General features: G+C 49.5%; 2 protein-coding genes across 2 annotated transcripts in view; both read left to right on the top strand.

Moving 5' to 3' along the window:
* The window catches only part of ATP6V1B1 (ATPase H+ transporting V1 subunit B1), a 77,002-nt gene extending 63,986 nt beyond the window's left edge, over window positions 1-13,016 (top strand). Inside the window, exons 10-14 of the mRNA XM_063135272.1 lie at window positions 60-210; window positions 6,764-6,846; window positions 7,885-7,989; window positions 10,076-10,205; window positions 12,856-13,016. Of these exons, the coding sequence (XP_062991342.1) occupies window positions 60-210; window positions 6,764-6,846; window positions 7,885-7,989; window positions 10,076-10,205; window positions 12,856-13,016 (630 nt within the window). The remainder of the gene's footprint in view (window positions 1-59; window positions 211-6,763; window positions 6,847-7,884; window positions 7,990-10,075; window positions 10,206-12,855) is intronic.
* Window positions 13,017-16,451: 3,435 nt separating this feature from the next.
* LOC134404615 (shootin-1-like) overlaps window positions 16,452-17,027 on the top strand; it is a 35,830-nt gene continuing 35,254 nt past the window's right edge. Inside the window, exon 1 of the mRNA XM_063135385.1 lies at window positions 16,452-16,521. Coding sequence (XP_062991455.1) covers window positions 16,452-16,521 — 70 coding nt within the window. The remainder of the gene's footprint in view (window positions 16,522-17,027) is intronic.

The following is a 17,027-nucleotide window of genomic DNA, read 5'->3' as shown; positions in this document are numbered from 1 at the left end:
CCCCCAGCGAGATGCGAGGAGAAGGAGAACTGATTCATAACTCTTCTTTCTTGTGCCAGGTCTCAGCAGCCAGAGAGGAGGTGCCCGGACGGAGAGGGTTCCCTGGCTACATGTATACTGATCTGGCTACCATCTATGAGCGTGCTGGACGTGTGGAGGGCAGGAATGGCTCCATCACCCAGATCCCCATCCTGACTATGCCCAATGATGGTGAGGAAGGACTGGGAAAGAGACCGCTGAATGCCAGGGCTGAACGCCCACTTTTTTAGGAGCGGTGGTTTAAATCTACTTTGGTGCATGGGACAACTGTACCAGGGAGAGAAGGGGGGGCCAGGATCTCTTCTCGATCCTCCCAGAGTGCAGGACACGGAATAACGGGCTCAAGTTAAAGGAAGCCAGATTCCAGCTGGACATCAGGAAAACCTTCCTGACTGTTAGAGCAGTACGACAATGGAATCAGTTGCCTGGTGAGGTTGTGTGCTCTCCCACACTAGAGGCCTTCAAGAGGCAGCTGGACAACCCTCTGTCAGGGATGCTTTAGGGTGGATTCCTGCATTGAGCAGGGGGTTGGACTCGATGGCCTTGTAGGCCACTTCCAACTCTGCTATTCTATGATTCTATGATTCTAAGGCTGGATGATGAAAAAAGAGGGACGCCTACGAAGCTCACTGGAGGAGGTGTGTTGACCAGCCCCTCCCTCTGCATCATGAGATGTGAAGCATTGGCCAATACTAAGTTACAGCCGGGGGCATTTTACGGAAAGACTCAAGGGAAGGGATTGGTTCAGATTTGGCCTGGTTGGTGCAATAGGAAGACATTTTCTCCAAAGGACAGGTTGGCTGTTGTCCTGGGAGGACGTTGCCTCTCCCTGCACAGGGGGACCTGGCGCACGGGCTCAAATCATCTGGGGCTGTTTGCACTGTAGGGACCCTTCTAAAGCCAAAGGTTTTGATCCTTGTGGGCAAGCCGGAGAATAATCCTAAATGATGCCGCTGATGTTCACAGCCTTCATGTCCTCAACTTGCCAACCCACAATGGCTGGGGTGGGGTGGGGTCTGCTTTCCTCAAATATTCCTGTCCTCCTCCTTGTGCCAAAAATAACTCCCTTCCAGCCATTGGCCAAGCCGTCTGGGAATGATAGGAATTGTAGTCCAACTTATCTGGAGAGCACCACATAGGGAAAGACTGATCTACGTGGTACCATCTCTCTCTCTCTCTCTCTCTCTCTCCCTTCAACTTCTCCTTTGAAACCCAACTTTTCCCTGAAGCTCAACCACTTCCTTTCTCCCTCCATCCTCATCTCCAGCTGGATGATCTCAGGAAGGTCCACCTGACAATGCTGTGCTCTGAAGGGGACAGCCAGACAATACATAAGCCAGCGTAACCTGACTCGGGTCATGCCAAATGCCTGTAACGTGTACGTGTGTGTGTGTGTGTGTGTGTGTGTGTGTGTGTGTGTGTGTATATTTAGAGTACAACACAAGTGAGCAGTAGTGGGGAAATGAACCTTTTCCCAACCTGTGCTTTCCTCCCCCACCAAAAAAACATTTCTTCCCAGTTGTTTTTCTCCCAGTGGTGTAACTTCCAGTCTTCTTCTTCTTCTTCTTCTTCTTCTTCTTCTTCTTCTTCTTATTATTATTATTATTATTATTATTATTATTATTATTTATTTATTTATTTATTTATTTATTTATTTATATAGCACCATCAATGTACATGGTGCTGTACAGATTACACAGTAAATAGCAAGACCCTGCCGCATAGGCTTACAATCTAATAAAGTTGTAGTAAACAATAAGGAGGGAAAGAGAATGCAAACAGGCACCGGGTAGGGTAAACAGGCACCAGGTAGGGTAAAGCTAACAGTATAGAGTCAGAACATCTTGCATCCCCACCAGCAGAAAAACAGCTGGGGCCGTGCAGCTCTGGAGGGGGCCGGGGAAGCAGAGATGAGGGGGTGGGGTTCTTCTCTTCCTGTGGCACCCACCCACCTGTGCCACACTATAAATCAGGGATGGGCAGCCCATGGCTGCTCTGTGTGCAGCCTGCAAGCCCCCCACCCATTTTTCCCAAGTTTCCACCAGAAAATGCCACCATTCTGGCACTGGTATTAGCTGCACTGAGACAGGGATCCCAACTGCAGTCTGGTAGGGCTCGGGGTGAGCTTAACCCACCTCCCCCTGCAGTGATCTCAATGCAACCAGGGTCGCTGTTTCCTTGATGTTAACACGTGCATCGACATGTGTGTGATAATTCAAGGGAAACGTACCTGTTTCCCATGAATTATCCCCTACAGCACTAAGCTGTCGCCGTTGATGTTATTGTTAGCTAAATCACACCCCGGGCCGCAGCACTCCTAAGATCCTTTGCATATCAGGAAATGGATTTAAGGGGAGAAATGTAAAAAATCATGTAAAAAATCAACAGATGACCCAATCTGTTTCAAATTTGGTATGCTTAAAGCCCTCCTTAATATCTATTACTGTGCCAATTTTGATGTCTTTATCTTTAAAACTTACGCAGATGTAGGCATTTGTTTAATTTTTCTTTAAACGTATCAAATCCTGCTCCTGCGCCCCCAGTGGCCGCTTGGAAAACAACAAATGATTCGCTCGAAAACTAGTAGCAAAATAGGTCGATTCTTTTGGCTTTATAGCACAATTAAAGCAGGATGCCTGGGAGTACTTCACAGTCAAAGCAGAGTATAAGCTGGAAAACTTTGGAGGCCTTTGCATACGATTCGCAGTGATTGTACAGTATAACGCTGGTGTGATAAAGCTCTGTATGTGTCTATGCACATGTGCATATACTTGCATGCACGCGAATGGCCCCCACCCAGCACCCCACACCGAATGCATCCCTGGGGGCCAAAACGGTTGCCCTCCCGTGCTTTAAATCATCCCCTCCCGTGCTTTACTTGTCCCAGCTCTTCCACGCAGAGGGTTCTGGCCTTATACATCTACCCACTGACTTTCTTTGGGCTACCAGAAGGCCATCTTTCTTGCTATGACAGAGAAACCCAGCGGGGTTCAGCTTCAAGGCCAATTCGAGCCTTGCTTTTTAAAGGGAAGTTAAACTGCCTCTCTTTCAGTGGGATATTGTGGCAGTAAGAAATGGGAACTAGGCCACTGAAAGCAAATTTTGGTTCCTTATTTGGCATTCCGCACGTTCTCCTAGTTCCCTAGATGTATCAGTCATCAGGGTTGAAACTTGGCGTGGGATGAAATATTATTATTATTATTATTATTATTATTATTATTATTATTATTATTTATTTATATAGCACCATCAATGTACATGGTGCTGTACAGAGTAAAGCAGTAAATAGCAAGACCCTGCCGCATAGGCTTACAATCTAACAAAATCATAGTAAAACAATAAGGAGGGGAAGAGAATGCCAACAGGTACAGGGAAGGGTAAGCAGGCACAGGGTAGGGAAAAACTAACAGTAGAAAGTAACAGTAGAAGTCTGCACAACATCAAGTTTTAAAAGCTTTAGGAAAAAGAAAAGTTTTTAGTTGAGCTTTAAAAGCTGCGGTTGAACTTGTAGTTCTCAAATGTTCTAGAAGAGCGTTCCAGGCGTAAGGGGCAGCAGACGAAAATGGACGAAGCCGAGCAAGGGAAGTAGAGGCCCTTGGGCAGGCGAGAAGCATGGCATCAGAGGAGCGAAGAGCACGAGCGGGGCAATAGTGTGAGATGAGAGAGGAGAGATAGGAAGGAGCTAGACAGTGAAAAGCTTTGAAGGTTAACAGGAGAAGTTTATATTGGATTCTGAAGTGAATTGGAAGCCAATGAAGAGATTTCAGAAGCGGAGTAACATGGTCGGAGCGGCGAGCTAAGAAGATGATCTTTGCGGCAGAGTGGTGAACAGAAACCAACGGACTGATGTGAGAAGAAGGAAGGCCAGAGAGAAGAAGGTTGCAGTAGTCCAACCGTGAAATAACCAGCGCATGAACAAGCGTCTTGGCAGAAGAGACAGACAAAAATGATCGAATTCTGGCAATATTATACAGGAAAAATCGACAAGATTTAGCTACTGCCTCAATATGAGGAATAAAGGAGAGCGAGGAGTCGAAGATAAAGCCAAGGCTACGAGCTTCCTTGACCGGAGTAAGCGTAACATCATTGACAGTAAGAGAGAATGAGAGATGAGGAGAAGGTTTAGGAGGAAAAACGAGCAATTCAGTCTTTGCCATATTGAGTTTCAAATGACGATGAAGCAGCCAAGCTGAGATATCTGAAAGACATGCCGAGATACGATCGTGAACATCAGGAGAAAGTTCCGGAGATGACAGATATAGTTGTGTATCATCGGCGTACAGATGATATTGGAGGCCATGAGATTGAATAAGCTTGCCCAAGGGCAACATGTATAAGGAAAACAACAAGGGGCCAAGCACCGAGCCTTGCGGAACCCCTACTGAAAGGGGAAAGGAGGAAGACGAGCTGCCATTAGTCAACACGCTGAAAGAGCGACCCGCTAGATAGGAGGCAAACCAGTTATAGACAGAGCCACAAAATCCAAGGTCATGAAGGGAATCTAAAAGAAGATCATGATCAACCATGTCAAAGGCTGCAGTTAGATCAAGGAGAATAAGAACGGAATAATGGCCTTTAGACTTGGCAGTAAGGAGATCATTGGTGATCTTAGTAAGGGCTGTTTCGGTGGAATGCAGAGGACGGAATCCAGATTGAAATGGATCCAAAGCAGAGTTACTAGAAAGAAAGTCAAGACAGCGAGAGTAGACCGCCCCCTCCAGGATCTTTGAAACAAACGGCAACAAAGAGACAGGTCGGTAGTTAGACAGAGATAGCCTATCAAGAGTAGGTTTCTACTCTTGATAGAAATATGTGGGTATTTCTCCAGGGACAAGGCAGGTTGGCCGGCTGGCCGGCTGGCTGGCAGCGCTTTAGAAGGATTTGGGACCAGAGAGGTGAAGGGAAGCACATTCTGGCCTCTGACATCAGCCAGGAGATGAAGGGGTCACTGGGACGTGGCACCCTCTGCCTTCTCGAAAGACCCATCAAGCCAAGGGAGAAACCAACCTGGCCCCATCCATTGGCCAGTGAAGGAGCGGCTGCAGGCAGTTCACTTCCACGCTGCTAGAAATGAGGGCTGTGCACCCTCACTGCCATTTCAAAGCCCCCCAATTTCAAAGCCCCCGATTCGACTCGGGGTGCTTTGAAGGTTGCCTGCCTCACCTCCATGCTGCAGTCCTCCTGAGGCAACTTGGCTTTGCGAGTCCATGGGTGCTGGCAGCACAGCCGGCACCCAGGAAAGCCGGTAGCAAGGCTGGCCGTGAGTCCATTGGCCTCACCTCCCTCTCCTGGTTCTCCCCGCTCACCTGCTGCCGCTCGCCGCATGGCCACTGCCACCACCGCATTGTTGCCACCCGCTGCATCGCCACCACTGTTGATGACGATTCATTGCCCGCCACAACCAGGAAACGCGCCATGCCTGAGAACCAGGCTCTGCGATTTCAGGATATCACAGGGGCTCTGTTTAGTGCCTCTATGGCCACCATGGCGGCAAGCAGCGATGGTGGAGGCAATGCTGCGCAGCAGGTGAGTGGGGAGGGGGCAGTGAGTCCAGTGGACTCACAGCCGGCCTTGCGCTGGCTTTCCCGGGACGGTGGGAGGGAGGGCCCAGCGCCACTCCGAGGTGGCCCGAAGCTTCATTACCTTCGGGGCACCTCGGGCTGACCCGGAACCAACTCGGAACCGAGGCGGGCCGAATTAGCTCACCTCACCTTGGTTTTGGGGATTCAGCCTGAGGTGGTGCACAGCCCTACGAGGGATAGCCCCCTGCTCCAACAGCTGGTTGCCTTCATGCTGCAGATGCAAAGGGAAGAAGCATCGGCCGGGAGACTCAGAGCTCTTGGGTCCTGTGGATTTGGGATTGTTGTGCGTGTGCTTGTGTGCTATTGCCAGCATTGATTATGGGGATCCTTTGACTGAAAGGCAGGATATTAATCTACTAAATAAAAATAAATAAATAAATAGTGGTGCTAAAGCTGGACCAGCTCACCACAGAAATGGCAAAGGGGAGGAGGACTTTGTCATGGAGTTGGGAGGTCTGGGACAGGCAGTGGCCCCAGATATCTTCCTCTACGTCAGGAGTGCAGAAGCTCAGGCCTGGGGGCCAAACCCAGCCCTCCTGGGGTCCCAGTCCAGACCTCCAAGCTTCTCCAGGTGGCCCTGCCTCCTGCCCCACTTCCCACCCCCTGACCGCTGATCATTGGGTGGTATCCCAGCTTTTCTGCAGGGTTTGCCCCATTCTGCAACGTTGGAATGCCTCTTTAAAGGCTGAGTTACTGACTGTAAGAGCTGTAAGCTGAAATATCCTGGTATAAATGTCCTGCCCCTTTCCCCTTTCCCCCTCCTTAAGAATCCTTCAGAAAAAGGGAGAGGGTCTGGGAGGAGGATGGAAATTGTATCTTACCTTTGATCCCAGCATTGCCTGCTCTGACCCAGAGCAGCTCCTCAAGGTCCCCAGGAGAGAGGCCTTCCCCATCCTCGCTGCCTGAGATCCTGTCATTGGACATGCCCGCGGCCCCAGGGACAGCACCTGGGACTCCCTGTGAGCTAAGCACTTGCTCTGCCACTCGGCTACAGCCCATTCCCTGCTGCTCATGCACCCACAGGGGGCCCAGGGCAAGCACACTGGAGTGAGAACCCGAACAACGCCAGGTGGAGGTGGAGCGTCTTGCAGCGCCTGCCTGCCTAATAGCTAATAACGCCCACTCGGCTTTATCCTTTACAGATATCACTCACCCCATTCCTGACTTGACTGGCTTCATCACTGAAGGGCAAATTTACGTCGACAGGCAGCTCCACAACCGACAGGTAGATTTTCCTGGGTTTGCCCCTGCCGGTGGCTGCATCAGGGCTGAGAAAAGGGATGGGAGCATCCTGACACCCCTCCCCATAACTTCTGGTCTAGCATCATTATTTAAAGCTCTAGTATAAGAACGTAAGAAGTAGGGCTGTGCTCCGCTTCTCCTCGGACCGGAGAAGCAGAAGCGGATCGGGGTGCTTAAGGCGGAGGCGAAGAGGATCGGGGAAGCAGCGGAGCGTCGCGGAGCGGATTGAGGTGAAGGCGGATCCTTCGCCTCGATCCGGAGCTCCGCAAAAAAGGTAAGGGGGGTTTACTTGGCCCTGCCGCTGCCGCCCATGCAGCGTCAGCAGCAGAACCAGGTAAGGGGGCAAGAGGGAGGGGGGGTCTTACCTGCGTCCATTGCGGCCCGTCGCCAGCTTCCCTAAAGGCAAGCGGGGCCTACAGTTCCTCTAGTGAAGCTGGCGGCATGCCGGGCTGCAAGCAGGTAAGGGGGAGGAGGGAGGGGGACCTTACCTAGTGCCGCCCCCCGCCACTGCGGAGCTCCAATTCGGAGCCGGAGCTCCACAGCGGAGCAGAGCGGACCCTAGGCGGATTAAGGCAGAGCAGGCCCGATCCGCAATTTGCGGATTGAGTGCGGGGTGGAGCGAGGGGTCTGTGCACAGCCCTAGTAAAGAAGAGCTCTGATACTGGATCAGACCAAGGGTCCATCTAGTTCACACAGTTGCCAACCAGCTATCGGCCGGGGATGCACAAGGCAGGATGTGGTGCAACAGCACCCTCCCGCTCATGTTCTCCAGCAACTGGTGCACACAGGCTTACTGCCTCAGTTACTGGAGATAGCACACAACCATCAGGGCTAGTAGCCGTTGATAGCCTTTGCCTCCAGGAATTTACCCAACTCCTTTTAAAGCCGTCCAAATGGGTGGCCATCACTACATCTTTTGGAAGTGAGTTCCATAATACACACATAATACACACACTCACCTGCATTTCCAAAACTAGGCATACTAATTGTTCTGTGTTCCTATCCTTCCCTTGGGCTACAGATCTATCCTCCCATAAACGTCCTCCCATCTCTCTCCCGTCTGATGAAGTCGGCTATTGGAGAAGGCATGACCAGGAAGGACCACGGAGATGTTTCCAACCAACTGGTCAGTATGTTTGACCTTCTGTGGAAAGCCCCCCCTCCCCCCCTTTCTGTGGCCTTTTGGATAAAGGATAAAATTGTCCACCCCCACAGTACTGTGAGCAACAATACATGTTGTTAAGAGGTGGGGAGAAGTCATGCTGTACGAAAAGCTATCCCCCCCAACCCACACACATGGGTTTAACTTTTGGGGTGAGCACATCACCCCTTACCCTAAAAGCAGCTACCAAAACTCAGACCTCGTGAAACCGCACAAAACTTAGACAGATGTATTTATTTATTTATTTATTTATTGCATTTCTATACCGCCCAATATCCGGAGCTCTCTGGGCGGTTCACAAAAATTAAAAACATTCAAAGTATAAAACAACAGTATAAAACCATAATATAAAATACAATATAAAAGCTCAACCAGATAAAAACAGCAGCAATGCAAAATTACAAATTTAAAACACCAAGTTAAAATTTATTTATAGACTGTTAAGTTCCCATCGTGTCATACAGCGCCCCAAATGATGAGCCAAGTCAAAGTCAATCTACCAGGAAGTGTTTTTGCATTCCTTCTATCTTTCTCACCTAAGTTAGCTAAGTAATAACGATTTCCAGAGGCTTGCCGTGCTCGTCTGTTGCAGCAGAAGAGAGTTGTGGCACCTTAAAGACTAACACATTGATTAAGGCAAAAGCTTTCATTGACTAGAGTCCACATCAGCAGATCCATGAAGTGTTAACCTGACTGAGTTACAAATGCATATATACATTAGGGCTGTGCTCCGCTTCACTTCGGAGCGTAGAAGTGATAGCGAGGCGGCCTGATTCGCCTCCGGAAAAGGCGGAGAAGAAGCAAGTCAGGGGGGCTGCAGATTGAGGCGAAGAGGATCGCCTCGATCCGGAGCTCCGGACGCAGGTAAGTGGGGGGGAGGGGGACTCATCTGGTGGTGCTGCCGTCGCAGCCCCTATGATGACAGCAATGGAGCCAGGTAAGGGGGCAGGGAGGAGGCAGGCTTACCTGCGTCTGTCGCGGTCCGTCGCGGGCTTCAATTGAGGCCTCAGTTGAAGCTGGAAGTGAAGGCCGAGGTCTCTTCCAGCTTCAAGCCGGGGCCTCAATTGAAGCCTGCGACAACGGACACAGGTAAGGGGGTGGGGGGGTTGGCTTACCTGGCGGCGCTGGCACCGGCCATGCAGTGATGGCGGTGGAGCCGGATCTCGCTCCGCAGAGCGGAGTGAGGGACGGGCAGATCGGCCCGAAGAGGATCGGGCCTGATCCGGAAGTTCCGGATCGGGCTACGAAGAGGATCAGGGGGTCCATGCACAGCCCTAATATACATGTTTCCAGTGGTGGTGGGCAGGGGAATTGTCAACAGTGAGGCCAGAGGGAAGTGGAACTCAGGATGTATAGACAATGACAATTACCTTTTTATGCATGGCCATTATTATTATTATTATTTATTTATATAGCACCATCAATGTACATGGTGCTGTACAGAGTAAAACAATAAATAGCAAGACCCTGCCGCATAGGCTTACATAGCATATATCTACCATATTCCTTACTTATTCAAAGCACTTCACAGACACTATCAGAGCAGCAACCTACACATTACACACAAATGCTTGTCCCAGGACCCCAGCACCACTGCGGGCTTGTTTTGTTTTGTAATGAAAGGAATTTGAAGCAGAGAAGCAAAGGGGCCCAGGGGGTGCTTAACTCTTTCCACTCCGTGCTTTGAATCATACCGTTTTCCAAGCAAACAATGCATATAAAGATGGATAGATAAACTGCTTGCAAAAAATGTGTATTTTAGGCAAAATTCATACAAAAACACATGTATTAGAAGAAATGTGCCCCAAAACGATTATGATTTTTTAATGCAAACTTAAAAATAAATTCTCAGAGTTTGGGACAAACCAAACTTAAGACTGGAGAAATTCTCAAAGTTCAAGACAAACGCAACGTAAGATTGGAAAAAGAAGCAACGAAGAGAAGCCAAAATTGGCAGGCCCGTCCATCCCTAGTTGAACTCCAGTGCAGAGAGGCTGTTTCTCGTGGGCAGGGTTATGAGTCATTCACTTCCCGTGTTTCTGTGTTCAAGTATGCCTGCTACGCCATTGGCAAGGACGTCCAAGCCATGAAGGCTGTGGTGGGGGAGGAAGCCCTGTCAGCAGATGACCTTCTGTACTTGGAGTTTCTGCAGAAGTTTGAGAAACAGTTCATTGCACAAGGTATGTGGGGAAGGAACCAGCAGGGGAGTCCCGCCCTCAGAGGCAACATTTGCGCTCTGCACGTGGCAGTGAGAAAGAACTTAAGAAGAATCATGCTGTATTCAGACCCAGGGTCCATCTAGTCCAGAGTTCTGTTCACACAGTGGCCAACCAGCTGTTGACCAGGAACTTACAAGCAAGACTTTTATTATTATTATTATTATTATTATTATTATTATTATTATTATTTCTCTGGATCGAGGCGGGGAACAACATTAGATACAAATACCATAAAATACATAAAACTGATTTTGTGTATTGCAGTGTAGTGGCTAAAGTGTTGGACTGGGAGTCGGGAGATCTGGGTTCTAGTCCTCACCCAGCCATGGAAACCCACTGGGTGACTTTGGGCCAGTCACAGACTCTCAGCCCAACCTACATAACAGGGTTGTTGTTGTGAGGCTAAAATGGAGCGGAGAGGAGGATTACGTACACCTCTTTGGGTTCCTTAGAGGAAAAAAGGCAGGATAATCATCATCATCATCATCAATATGAAATAATAGTCAAACATCTTAAATTTATCTGGGTAGGCTTGCCAGAAGAGATCAGTCTTTGTAGCCTTCTTGAATTCGAAAAGACTATTAAGTTGACGAGTCTCCTCCGGCAGGCCATTCCACAGTCTGGGAGTGGCAGAAGAGAAGGTCCTCTGGGTAATAGTTGTCAGTCTAATTTTGGCAGACTGAAGTAGATTCTTCCCAGAGGACCTGAGTGTGTGGGGCGGATTGTACAGGAGAAGGCGATCCCGCAGGTAGCCTGGACCCAAACCATGTAGGGCTTTAAAGGTGATAACCAACACTTTATACTTCACCTGAAAACTAAGTGGCAGCCTGTGAAGTGATTCTAGAGTTGGTACAACTGAACCCTTCCACCCAGGTTCCCTAGCAACTGGTGTATATAAGCATACTGCCTCTGTTACTGGAGGTAGAAGACATCAGGACTAGTTGCCATTGATAGCTTTTTCCTCCAGGAATTTATCCAACCCCCTTTTAAAGCCATCCAAATTGGTGGCCATCACCACATCTTGTGGTAGTGAGTTCCATAGTTTGACTATGGGAGGGTGAGACCTGCACTCATGTCCCAATATAGATGGACAGACTCACCTCTGTCTGTTCTCGCCAGGCGCTCGCTGCGCTGCATGAGCCACTGGCGCGCCCAATGAGCAACCTGAGAGCTGCCCATTGGGCTATCCTTCCCCTTAGGAAAGGAAAGGAACCTCTCTTGCAAGCACCGAGTCATTACTGACTCTTGGAGGGACACGAGCTTTCGCTGATGTTTTCTTGGCAGGCCTTATAGCGGGGTGGTTTGCCATTGCCTTCCCCGGCCGTTGTTACCTTTCCCCCAGCTAACTGGGGACTCATTTTACTGACCTCGGAAGGATGGAAGGCTGAGTCGACCTGAGCCGGCTGCCTGAGAACCAGCTTCCGCTGGGATCGAACTCAGGCTGTGGGGAGAGTTTCGGCTGCAGAAACTGCTGCTTTACTGCTCTGCGCCACACAAGGCTCATGAATCTTAGCGAACTGCTAATTTGCATAAAAATGGCAGACCTGGGTTTTCTGGGAATGTCAAGTCAGCTTGACAGAAAGATGTATGAAAAGTTTCTAGTACACCACAAGATAAACATGAGCCAGCAATGACACGCAGCGGCTAAAAAGATTCATGCAATTCTAGGCTGCATCAACGTAAGTTTCCTGTCGAGATAATGAGAAGTAATGATACTACTCTCTTCTGCTTTGGTCACACCTCGCCTGGAGGTCTGCGGCCAGTTCTGGGCAGCACAGCTTAAACAGGACAAGGCGTTTGTACTGAATATGGAAAAGGATAGGATAGGGAGCCAGTGCAGAAATTTAGGAGAGCTGTCATATGATCTCAATGACATGAAGGAGATATTATTTTAGTGTCAGAATCATGAACTAAGGTATGTCAATAGATCATGAGAATCTGGATGAAACGTTCACGTTTTAGGTAGTGCCCCTTTGGTTTTCCAAATTTGGTGTAGGGGGTTTTGTGCAGCGATACTAACATTTTAGTAACAAGGCTTCAGAGCGTTCACCAAAATCTGAACTGAGAACCCCGGAAAGCAAAAAAGCCGGGTCATGGTAACCAGAGGAACAACACGACAGACAGTATCTTTAGCTGTTGTCAAGCATTTCCTGGGATAGACTTGTCAGTTCTGTCTCTATCTCTTTTCTAGAAGTTTGTAGCTTGATCTTAACACGCTTTCTAGTCTCTCCTTGAGACATATTCTACTATTTTCTTTTCTGGAATCTCATCAATGGGTATTGTCATTGCCAGCCCCCTGGATTCTATGATTCTATGTATCTATCTATCTATCTATCTGTCTACAGCAGCCTTCCTCAACCTGGGGTGCTCCAGATGTGTTGGACTACAACTGCCAGAATGCCCCAGCCAGCTGGCTGGGGCATTCTGGGAGGTGCAGTCCAACACATCTGGAGCGCTCCAGGTTGAGGGAGGCTGAATTCTACAGTATCATCTTCTACTCTTGAATGTCCTTTAGATATGTCGCTGACTTTTATTTATTTATTTATTTATTAGATTGTGTGCCACTGACCATATTTAAAAATCTCTCATTTGTGGCTGCTGTTTCTTCCAGGGCCATATGAGAACAGGACTATCTTTGAGTCTCTGGACATTGGCTGGCAGCTGCTCAGGATTTTCCCCAAAGAGCTGCTGAAACGGATCCCAGAGAGCATGCTGGCGGAGTACTACCCACGGGAGGCCAAGGGGACCCAGAGCTCAGACACTCTTCTCTGAATCTCCAGCGGCCAAAGAGTCGGGCTGCGAGGGACCTACGCACCAGGAGGCCGCAGGCTGTGAGGACCCAGAGACGGATCAGAGCCTAGATCCGCCTATGGCTCCCGCACCCCACACTTCCCTTTTCTGGTTCGCCGCCTCCAGGACATCCTGACGCTTCCCTTTGATGGCCATAAAAGAGCCAGTTGCAGCCGCATCGTGTCCTGATTCAAAATAAAAGTGGAAATCTTTTTAACAAGGATATGAAAACTTTCGTTTGGGAAGCCTTTGTAAGGCTGTAGCGAGACACTGCTTTCTCCTCCCCCACCCTTTCGTGAGCCTCTGGAAAAGCTTCATCCCACCTACCTGCTTCCCTCGGATCCGATTATCCCCGTAGCGCTAAGCTTTCGTGGTGGGGCGACAGCCCTCCTTTGCATACCAGGAAGTGAGTTTAAGGGGGGAAATGTAAAAAATCATTAAAAATCAAGGGATGACCCAATTCAATTCAAATTTGGTATGCTTAAAGTGCTCCCTAATATCTATTACTGTGTCAATTTTGGTGTCTCTATCTTTAAAGCTTATGCAGATGTAAGCATTTCTTTAAAACCCTGCTCCTGCGCCCCAGCGGCGGCTCGGAAGATACGCTCAAAAAGTGAGGGCTAAATATGGCGAATCTTTTTGCTTTATTGCACAATTAAGGCAGGATGCATGGGAGCTCGAAGGCACCAGACTCTGGATTTGCCCAGAAAGTCAAGCATTCTTCGAGCATTCTTATACCACAGGCCCAAACTGATTTAATAGCCTTTCCTTCTTCCTGGGAACAGCTCCCATCACCACAGACAGCACAGTTGAGCCGCCTGGGGCGGTGGGCGTTGGAGTCCAACTCATCTGGAGGGCTCCAGGTTGGGAGAGGCTGCCCAACGTATCCACAAGGGCAATGAAAAACACTGATTTTGAGGCAGGGCGATCAGGAGGCCAGGACTCTTCTGTTCTTTTAACGCAGGGGCGCACCACCTTTTTGGCTGCAAGGACTCCATCAGAGATGGGTGATAAGGAAGAGATTCCCTTGCCAGCACTTGTGCACGGAAGTTCTGGCAGAGCCGCTGTGGTTTTTCTGGGTGGCGGCAAAATGCAGGTGGCTGCAGCAGGCTGCCAGAAATGGCTTGTCAGGACGTTTTTCCTGATGTCCAGCTGGAATCTGTCCCCCTTAGTTCTGGTAAAGTTCCTGATACCTTCTTAGGGCAGAATTATGAGCGGAAAATGACATGCGACCTCATCCCAAGTCGGACCCTTTGTCCATCTAGGTTAGTGCTGCCTACTCTGACTGGCAGCAAATCCTCAGGGTTTCTGATAGGAGGCTTTCCCAGACTAGCTGAAGATGCTGCCAGGAGCTGAACCTGGCACCTTCTGCCTGCAAAGCTCCTGCTCCATGGCCCTTCTGCAAATCTCAGCAAACACGTGTTCCACACTTGCTAAGGTCATGCAAATGCACAGGTGGGAGGGAGGCACAGGTACTTGACCCTGCTAGAATGACTTCTGCTCTTGAAGCCTGGTTTGGGGGGAATTGGCTATAAACAGCCGGGGAGAGGGGGGGGTCATTGGCAGGAGAGAATTGATGGGTGGGGAGCGAGTTAAGCAAACCTCCCCCCACCTTCACCAGTTTTCTCAGCAACTGCCTCTCTGCCACACTAGCAACGCTTTCATTTCCTCGTAACAAGCTGTTCTACCCTCGTGCTTAAAATGAAACGAGAGGAATGGTGTGGCTTGCAAGAAGTCTAACCAATAATGTGTCTGGATTGAATGATGGATGTCAGAGATGTGGAGAAGATGTCGGGGGCTGCATTCCAGTGGTGGGCGTGGCTTAAGACAAAGGGGTGGAGCCAAGATACTACCCTATCTTAGCTTAAAGCTCTCGCTGTCAGTAACTCAGCCTTAGGAGAGGCACTGCAACCTTTTAGACTGGGGCAGAAAAACGTACAAGAGCAGGAGACTGCCAAAGGATCAGCAGCCGGGGGAAATGGGGTGGGGCCAGGAGAAAGGGCAAAGGCCATCTGGGGCACTCTAGAGGGTCGGATTTTTAAGAGTTCCTTAAAAACAACTTAATTCGCATTTGGCCTGGCCAAGCAAAGCTGCCTTGAGCCCAGCCTGCATGGCAAACGCAGTGCAAAGCAAGAGCACGGCAGAGTTGTTCGTGACAGACGACGCTGTTGCCAAACCACAGCAACCTCGCAGCTTCTCTCTGGGAAAGGCGCATCTTCACGAAGTTATCTTGGTTCAGTGTTTTCCTGCATGGTCCTGCTGCAATGTGCCCCCATCCCCTCGCATTAAATCTTGTGTGTGCCTAAGTGCATTTCTGTGACCAGGCAGTGACCTGGTCAAGGGATGGGGCCACCCCCTCCCCTCCCCCTCCCCTCCCCCTCCTTCTCCCTAGTCCCTCTTTTCCCCTATTTGCAATAGGGTGCTTTTGGACACAAGGCTTCCTTTCCCACTTAGCACTACTTCGCAGTAGCACTGTTTCAACCTTTCACTATGTTGCAGTAGTGCTGTTTTACCCATTCACAATAGCACAGTAGCACAGTTTTACCCATTCACAATATCGCAGTCACCTGTTTTAACCATTCACAATATCACAGTTGCGTGCTTTGCCCATTCACAATATCGCAGTCGCCTGTTTTAACCATTCACAATATCACAGTTGCGTGCTTTGCCCATTCACAATATCGCAGTCGCCTGTTTTAACCATTCACAATATCCTAGTGGTGGATGGGAGTGGAGAAGTGTGGGGTTAACTACAGGAGCTTAATTCCATTAATCCTCCGCCGCCGCCATGCATTGAGCAGGGGTTTGGACTCGATGGCCTTATAGGCCCCTTCCAACCCTGAGCAGGGAACAAGACTCTCTCATCCACTGAGCAGCACCTACAGGGTTAATGACGTTCAGTTCTACTCACTGGACTCTACCCACCCAACCCTGAGGTTTGGTGTGGCTTCAAGTGCCGTTTGACTCATGAAAGCGGAGTTTTAGGTAGTGTAGACTCCAATTTTCTTGCTTCATGTTCCTCTGACTGACCAAAGCCGATTTCAGGAAAATCCGGATAAAACCAGAAAGTGCTTCTGATAGCTTTTCCATGTAGATTGGGCCGTGGTAGTGGGGCTGGCCTATGGGCCACTGCTTAGTTCCCTGTCTGCTAGAACAACACACCGCCCAAAGCATCTGATTTCACTCAGTCCTGTGCTGTCAGCTGCTACTGATCCCTTTCTCACTTCTCCAAAGGGATCCCTTTGAGGTTCATGCAATGCAAGTTTGGCATAAAGTCAAAAAGCCATGTGGCCCCTGTGGCCGTCCCCACACAGGAAGAGAAGTGGTTTCACTTCTTGTTGACGCAGGGAAAGTCCTATCCCTTTCACAGAGAGGCTGGACTGTGGACAGACTGACAGAGCAGCGCAGGGCTAAAAGATGTCCACCATACACCTGCCGGCACAGACCCAAGGAGAGCTTTCGGAGGATGGACTCAGGCAGCTTGCAGGTAAGAGGAGAACCTACAAGAACAGCAAAAGGTTTTGAAGGTGGCAGGTTAGGCCTCGTCTAGAGTATTGCGTCCAGTTCTGGGCTCCATAATTCAAGAAGGACGCAGACAAGCTGGAGCGTGTTCAGAGGAGGGCAACCAGGGTGATCAGGGGTCTGGAAACAAAGCCCTTGAAGAGAGGCTGAAAGAACTGGTCATGTTGAGCCTGGAGAAGAGAAGATGGAGGGGAGACATGATAGCACTCTTCAAATACTTCAAAGGTTGTCACACAGAGGAGGGCCAGGATCTCTTCTCAATCCTCCCAGAGTGCAGGACACGGAATAACGGGCTCAAGTTAAAGGAAGCCAGATTCCAGCTGGACATCAGGAAAAACTTCCTGACTGTTAGAGCAGTACGACAATGGAACCAGTTACCTGGGGAGGTTGTGGGCTCTCCCACACTAGAGACCTTCAAGAGGCAGATGGACAAGCATCTGTCAGGGATGCTTTAGGGTGGATTCCTGCATT

Source organism: Elgaria multicarinata, chromosome 10, assembly GCF_023053635.1.
Source record: "Elgaria multicarinata webbii isolate HBS135686 ecotype San Diego chromosome 10, rElgMul1.1.pri, whole genome shotgun sequence".
NCBI classification, from domain to species: Eukaryota; Metazoa; Chordata; class Lepidosauria; order Squamata; family Anguidae; genus Elgaria; species Elgaria multicarinata.
This window is presented reverse-complemented; position numbering and strand designations above follow the sequence as displayed.